Here is a 7,946-nt window from a genome sequence, read left to right on the forward strand (position 1 = left end):
TAATGCTCAACAGGAATGATGAACAGACACTTTTATTTATAATTTACAACAATTCTCGATCAACTTATCAAAAACAACCTTTTAAGCTAACTTAAAACTACTCTGCGCAGTTAACATGCAGGCAGATTTTCAGCAAAAAGCAAAGTGCTGAATAAACACAGACTGTTGAACATGGTGAAGCAATCAGCTGAGAAAGTTCTAGCTGATCCTGGTGTTTAGTGCCCATACCTGAAATCAGAACCAGAGCAGAACATCAGGAAGATTCAAAACAGTAACAGATTACACACTGTTTATGTACTGCTTGCTACTGTGCTAGCTCCTGTAAAGTGTTACTCACAAGGCCCTTGCCACATACAGCGTATGACACAGCTGGAATCAGAGCCCAGCAGCAAAGTATATGTCAGTGTTGGAAAATATATTGGAAGACAGTCAGTCACACTAACTCTAATGCTGATAGACAGACCAGTGTATCAGTGCTGAGTGTTAAATCTCACCTATACTGCTAATTTTGTTGCACAATACTGATTTTTGGTTTTAGCAGTATTAAAAGATAAAAACTTACTGTACTGGATTGTGTCATATCCTGGGTGATTCAGATTCACCAAGTTTCCATGCTTTGTTTCTTGTATAGTATTGTAAACATTAACAAGTTTGACTTATCTGATACTGTGATATATTTGGAGAATATTGTGATACTGAGATTGGTTAATACCACACAGCACTAGTAAAAACCCTCTAGGACATCCATGCAGTGTAGTTTGGCTAAAACTGTAGGACAGTGTACTTTAAAGAAGAGAAGTCACTCACTTCTGAAACTCCCATTCCCTGTTATCCAGAGGGCACACCTGCCTCGTCTTCAGCCAGCGGGAGATGCAGTGGAAATGAAACGCGTGCTGAAAGAGAACAGACAAACAGAATTGGTGATTGGGGGATTTTTTTCCTTTATTTTTTCCCCCAGATATTGAAACTTTTAAATACATAATTTAAATACACAATAAGTATGTTATATAACTTCAATGAACAGCAGAATTATAAGTCAATATAATGACAGGCACAAGAAGGTGCTCAGTGTAAATATCAGGTATAGCCAAAATTTGGTTCACTCCAGAACCCTAAAAAGCACCACATAGCATTGCGTAAATCAGGAGTGTTCAACCCTGGTCCTGGAGAGTTCAGATCCAACACACATAGCTCTAATGTTCAGATGTCCCTGAAGACCCTCATTAACTGGATCAGGTGTGTTAGATTAGGTCTCGACCTAAACTCCACAAGGTGGTAGATCTTCAGGAGGCAGGACTGAGTTCCCCTGGCATAAATGTTTTAGAGTCATCAGGGCCTATGTCAGAACTGTCACTTGTTCATTATAATGTCTCTGACTCTCTATAGTTGACAGACCCTACTGTTTAAATGAACTGCATTAAGCACACTAGTACCTTGCTTAAACAACTCTCCTCCTGGACATCTACTTTCCTGCAGTTTTGTTTCAACCTGCATCTACTATGACTCTTCCTCACCTTATGTATCTGATCCAGCCAATCAATCACTTCTGAAGAAATTAATCAGCAGGTGGGGCAGACTATGGTTGTAACAAGACTCTGCAAGAAGGTAGATCTTCAGGACCAGGGTGGGTAACCACTGGCGTAGACAGATGTAGTCTGTTCATTAATTTACTTCTAGCAATACATCTGAAGACTTTGGCTGGACAGGTGACAAATTAAACCCTCCTTTTGTTTATGCACTACTTAACAATTTTAAGTCAGTTGACCATTTAAAAAACAATGGTTGACATGACTCTCAACCCATTCTTGCTTATCAACAATCTCTGAGCTCTACTTTCTCTAAGTAACAGAAAAACAAAACAAATGTGCAGTGAGAATGGCACTGGCAGTAAATTAGTTGTGTATAATACATGTCCTCCTCAGCAAAACACTGCACTGAATAGCGCCAGTGTGAGCTTTAGCTTTAGTTCATCAGAAGAAGGCCCAATCCCATTTCACTTCTTGCCCCTACCACTTAGCCCTTAGTTTTGCACGTTCATGCCTAGTGGTAGGGTGTCCCGTTTTTTTTTTAGATACGGGTGAAGCACGAGAACGTAACTGCTGCTCCATTTAAAATCGAACGGGAAAATTCCGACAAGAAGCTGGCAAATAGCTGACTTCAGCTTCATATCACCAAAGAATTTGGGGTGGGCAATAATACATAATTATCGCATCCGCATCCCCCCCTCTTCGAAGGCATATGATTCCTTAAATTTAACGAAAGACCAGCAGCCAGGTGGCTGAACTTTACCGCTCCTCTGCTATCACTGCAAACTGGCAGGGTCGCCTACAGAGCACTGCTAATAGCCTGTAAATTATGTGTTTTTTTTTTTTTTGTTTGTTTTTTTTGTTTTTGAGGGTTGTCCCATTTCGTAGGGAAAATTCCTACAATTACCCCTTGTAACTTAGTTCCAAGGGGCAAGGTGACAAACAAGGGGTAGGGGTAAAAATAAGAAATGGGATTGGGCCAAAGTATTCGTCACTCAAAGCCTTCTCATATGACATGAATACCTTCTCAATTAAAAGATTCACAGTAAATCCAGTTTGTTTTTTAATAATAATGAAATGTTTTTCAATGTACTTCTCTTTGTGCTACTAGACTGTAGTCCATTTGACTCCTTACAGATTCATACATCGTTCTTGCAGCATAATCTGCTGGCAAAACATTCAACTTTGTCAGCAGTATTTTTAATAGGTTGGGCAATGCATCGGCAAACTGTTTAAATTCAAACTGACAATTAAACCAATCAATCAGAAAGAAGCATAGATCAAATAAGGTTTCCTTTGATTGCCTTGCGATACTTCTAGACATGAAACATCGCCATTTTCATGCAACATAATAGGTATAGTTATACATTTTATGAAGGCATATCTTGATTTTATCAATTTGACTCTTATGGTAGCAAATGTGAATTGTATTCCTGTCAAACTTCTGACAAATCACATGTATAATTTAGTGCTCTTTAGTCATGGCAAAGTGTAAAGAAACAAAACACATGAAAAAGATACAATATCATAAAAGAAACAAACAGGACAAATGTGTGAAAAGAGCCTTACATTACACACTCCCCAGGCCACTGTGCACTCCTCTGATGTAGCTGAAGCCTGGTTGGCCTGGCACTCTATACCTGCAACAAACCAAGAGAAACAGATTAGCCAGTGATAGAGTCTATTAATACAATATTCACGTATGTGCTCAAGATGTAGGTGCTCACTTTTTGCCAAAAGAAAACTGTGTGCCTATTTCAAATAAAAATGGCATGTTTAATCTTCTATGTTTTCTTCTACAATAAAATATTCCCACCAGGATACCTGAATACATTGAATACTGTTTGTTTAACAGAGATGCAAAGAGATGCAAACAGAAAAAAATGGTTAAAATAATCATCTGTGATAAAGAAACTGGACAGTATTCATGTTAAAATGTAACATTCCTTTATCTTGCCCACCAAACTACTATACCCAAGTTGCAAGGAGACAAAAATAAATAAATAAATAATACAATGAAGGGTGAGCGAGTACTTACAGAGGTCCATAATGTGATTTCTGCAGATGGCACAATTATCCACCACAATATCCCAGGCCCAGAGAGCCACTGCATTCCACTACATCAGAGAGAGACATGTTAACACTACTCAAACTGACAAATACACAGGTTAGATCTCAAGGAATTCCATTCATGTTGCAAAATTCTGCATAATTCAACCACTGATACGTGATCGAAGTCATTCAGAGTGGCCTGATGTGAAACCTTGTATTCTAGAGAAATTTAAAGACTCAGGTTTTCTTTACATTGGTGGTGATAGGAACCAGCAGGCCCTATGTCTGCAATTCAAATCTAGCTATTTTATTGATTACCCAAAACCTGTTAACCTACACATGTCTGCTGGGTTTTCATATGTAATGTTGATAGCGGTACAATAGTGGTAAACCTGAAAAAATAAGTTTCCTTTAGGCACTACTTCGCCATACAATAACCTTTCCAATGTTAATTCGTTTAAAAGGCCAAAGCCTCACCTCAAAACTATCATAAAAGAAAATCCCAGTGTAACCATTATATGTGAGGTAGCTTCTAGCATTAAAAGCTTTAGACGTCTGATTCCAATCAATCCTATTTCGAACAATTCTGATTTGTAAAGTTTCTCTTAAATGGAGTATTTTACATTAACGTTAGTCCTCGCACATCGTAATAATTAAATTATGCTGAACTTTTAAAATCTCTGTGGAATTCTCCTTTAAATTGAACCGGCAAAGACAAATGACACCCAAAACAGTACAGACTGTAAATCGGTGTCACGCTAACCTAAAGAAGTCAAAAGCAGCATGAAGATGAGAGATTTTTGGTTGTTAGGCCGCAATGTTGGATGGACAGTACGGCTATGTCCAACAGTGGAGAAAAACACAAAATGATCCTGAATGAATGAGAAATCGGAGGATTATGTAGAAAGACAGGCAGCCATTTAGATAGACAGACAGGTAGCCCAAGGACTACAACTGAAAATTACCCAAACTGGCTAAACTGTTACATTTACAGAAATGTTTCTTTTAAGTGCATTGTCCCAAGTGAATAAACTACTGCACTGATCCCGAAGGAAACTAATAGTCAACCATACAAGCAAACACAAAATGTGCACATAATAAACCCAGGTTAATCTTCAGATATGTATTTCGAAGATCTAAAACTGACAAATTTACAAAACACATTTGAAGCACTGGAATAATGTCTAACGCGTAGTTAAATGATGCGGCGCCACCTAATCGTCCAGGATTTAACCTGCTTTAAGAAACAGTTAATCCCAACAGTTCTGGAAAAGTCTGGTGTGGGTTCATATTACAGAGTTTTATCAGTATTACAGAACAGGTGTCAGTTTGACAACATCAACGAACAAATATCCTTCATAAATTAGGCTTTGGAAGAGAAAAAACAGTGCAAACTCACGCTAAAAAGCTAATGCTAACGCTAACGCTAACGTCTTAGTACAGAAAAGAGCGGCTAACGCTAACACATTGACATATAATGGAGAAGCTAGGCTAACGCTGACGCTAACGCATTCAGCCGGCAGGAAGGAACAAGGATCACTAATCGGCTGAACATACCGCTACCGCTGCTCGGTAATTTGTCCATTAGAAAAAAACTGTTCACGGTCCCTCGTTTCTTTATTCGGTATTTTTTACCTTTTTCACCTCGAAGCGCTTCTTACTGGCTCCACTGTTTGTCCCACTCGGGGTGTCTACGTCCATTGCAGCCGCCATGTTTCTCCGCTGAAATCTCGCGAGGAGGGCGATGACCAAGTTAAAGAGTGGATCTAACCAGCTCTAGATCTGACGATACCGCCAGTCTGGGTGTGTTCTTTTAAAAGATATAGATTTAAAAATATTTTCTCAAATTCTCTCTGGCTCACTTCCCGCACACTAGCTTTGCTCGTATTCTAACTGAAAAACGTTATAGAATATATTACTGTGTGTTTCAATTTTGTAAAGAAACGAGGAAGAAAAAAGTGAAATTAGTTAGGTTCCACCGAGATTTGAACTCGGATCGCTGGATTCAGAGTCCAGAGTGCTAACCATTACACCATGGAACCACCTAACACCATACTTCAAATTGTCTCTTGATATGGTTACATATGGCTTCATTATCTTTGTCTTTTTATGTTTATTAATACGCTGTGCGTCGCTGTTGGGGAGTCGAAATTCGGCATAACACCGGTTTCCAAAGCAGGAATTAAGCCACTTAAATGGAGATTCTCAATGGACAGGAACATATAAACAATGACTAGGCTTAATCAAGATGGGGGAAAACTGCGCTATATGTCCAAAAGTATATAGACACTCCTTCAAACGTAGTGAATCCTCACAGCAATGTTCCAACGTTTAGTGTAAGCCCAGAAGGTAGAGACTGTTACTGCAGCAAATGGGGACAAACTCCCTATTGGGCAGTTTATCAGGGATAAATTTTGTTGTCTCCCAATATTATGTTTACTTTAATAGTGTGAAAAATCATTTTCAGAAAAATATAAAAAAATATTGACGAATTTTATTTATTTTTTTTATTTTAACAGATCGTAAAACTGTTTGTTAAAATTTAGTTTAGCAAAGAAGTATTTCTAGGTCACTGAGTTAGTACAGTACTAAACTTAGAACAGTGTCTTACAAGGGACATATTGATCATCACAATTTTTAAATTCAGTACATTATATACATTACTACTTTATGCTTCAATAAAAGTCATAAAAGAACATATTTATAACAAAATACACCAATAGTAGCAGCCATGACGGCAGTCAACATTCAGTGTCCTTGCAGAATAAACAGTTATTGTATTGTACTACTGCTGTAGTGAAAAAGCTCTACAGCAGACAAGAGAACAGTTAGACTGAAGACGTCTTCTGTTTCTTTTCAGCTCTGAGAAACCTTCTCACTTTTCTCTTACAGATGTTTTCACTCTTTTGTATCTGACTCATTTCACCCCAGTCTCAGCTGACATACAAGACGTCTATAATCTCATCATTTTCTTTTTATTGCTCTCTTCTTCATCTCTGAACTGAATGAAATGCTTATTTTAAGATTATGATTATGTTAGATTACACTAATCTCCTTTTTTTCTACTAAGTGCGGTTTACGGCTAAATGAATTCAGTAATCAGCGATCCATCATCAATACAGTACATACTCAGCTGTCACTGTGTCTTAAGATGTCTTAAGATGTCTTGACAGTAAGAGAAGCTTTCTCCTGAGACAATACCCAGCCATCACCATGTCTTGAGATGTCTTAAGACATGTCTAAAGACACATTATGAAGACGTCTTAGGACATCTTGAGGCATGTCTTAAGACATGAAGACATGTCTTTAAGACATGTCTATAGACACGGATCTTAAGATGTCTTGGCAATAATAACATCGCAAGACGTCTCAAGATGTAGGATGTATAATACGTATTTTTAAATTTTACCTACATTTTTTTAAATAAATCTTTTACTTTTAAATATTTTAAGGGAATTTTAAAATGTAACATTATTTATAGCTAAAATTATAGTAATTTTTTTTTTCATTTTTTTGTTCTATGTAGGATGCATAATGGTATCATTTATTTTAATATATTGCATATCATTTTATAAACATACAAGCATTACATACATTAGTACATACTACATTTATACATTTCAGAACAAATTTAACAACAAAAGTAATAATAATAATAATAGGCACATCGTTCCCAGTCGGTAGCTTTCTCTACAATAAGCCATTTTATATGAAACCACTAAATGATTTTGTTTACATCGCAATGACAGAATTATGCCAAGTTTAGAAAAATGTGGAATTCTCCTTTAAATGTTTCTGTTGCATTAGAAACGTTTATGGAATCAGTGATATGATGAAAGTTTATTTGTGAGTTCATACCATGCCTTCAACATGGTGGTAGTATGAGGGAAGACTCTTATGCAACTATTTTGTAATACAGCGTTGCAGCAAAATTTAAAAATTTAATTCAGTGCTTTTAAATACCTTTTTATAGTAATTAACCCTTAATGTTTTAAAAATGTGGTAAAATGTGTTAAATAATTTTTTTTACATACTATTTTACCGTTGCTTCATTTTTTAATGAAGGTATCATTTTATCAACTTTTAAAATAATAATAATAAGGAGAACAAGAACAATAATAAGTATGCATAAATTACAGTAAAGTAATTTAAAGGGGTATGGAAAATCACTATTTTACAGTTTTGTATTTCCTTGTTAATCTGTTAAAAATTCAGAATACTTCTATATTCAAATAATTTACTCTGCAATCCAAAGCATAGCCCATGGAAAAGCACCCACATAGCTTTCAAAAAATATAGATTACAGTTATTGTTTATTGTTTTTACAACTGTGTATATGCACAGTACAATAGCGTCATCACACTTGAT

General features: G+C 36.5%; 1 protein-coding gene and 1 non-coding gene across 2 annotated transcripts; both read right to left on the reverse strand.

Annotated features, from left to right (window-relative positions):
• rbx1 (ring-box 1, E3 ubiquitin protein ligase) lies at positions 1–5,344 on the reverse strand. The gene is made up of 5 exons (XM_036566145.1): positions 5,214–5,344; positions 3,565–3,643; positions 3,096–3,166; positions 808–893; positions 1–228 (listed from the first exon to the last, which is right to left on the reverse strand). Exons 1-5 carry the CDS (start codon positions 5,289–5,291, stop codon positions 216–218), a joined length of 327 nt encoding a protein of 108 aa, XP_036422038.1. The 5' UTR covers positions 5,292–5,344; the 3' UTR covers positions 1–215.
• A 204-nt stretch (positions 5,345–5,548) lies between these two features.
• Positions 5,549–5,620, reverse strand: trnaq-cug. Its single transcript has one exon. It is a non-coding gene; the product is annotated as a tRNA-Gln (tRNA).
• Positions 5,621–7,946: the final 2,326 nt, after the last annotated feature.

Source organism: Colossoma macropomum, unplaced genomic scaffold (genome assembly GCF_904425465.1).
Source record: "Colossoma macropomum unplaced genomic scaffold, Colossoma_macropomum, whole genome shotgun sequence".
Classification (NCBI taxonomy): Eukaryota; Metazoa; Chordata; class Actinopteri; order Characiformes; family Serrasalmidae; genus Colossoma; species Colossoma macropomum.

What these genes read in the sequence shown, in the direction of transcription:
- rbx1 (XM_036566145.1), bottom strand. Translation starts at nt 5,291, where the DNA reads ATGGCGGCTGCAATGGACGTAGACACCCCGAGTGGGACAAACAGTGGA. An exon ending in AGCGCTTCGAGGTGAAAAAG is followed by an intron (nt 3,644 to 5,213) that starts GTAAAAAATACC and finishes TCTCTGATGTAG; the next exon opens with TGGAATGCAGTGGCTCTCTG. An exon ending in AAATCACATTATGGACCTCT is followed by an intron (nt 3,167 to 3,564) that starts GTAAGTACTCGC and finishes GGTTTGTTGCAG; the next exon opens with GTATAGAGTGCCAGGCCAAC.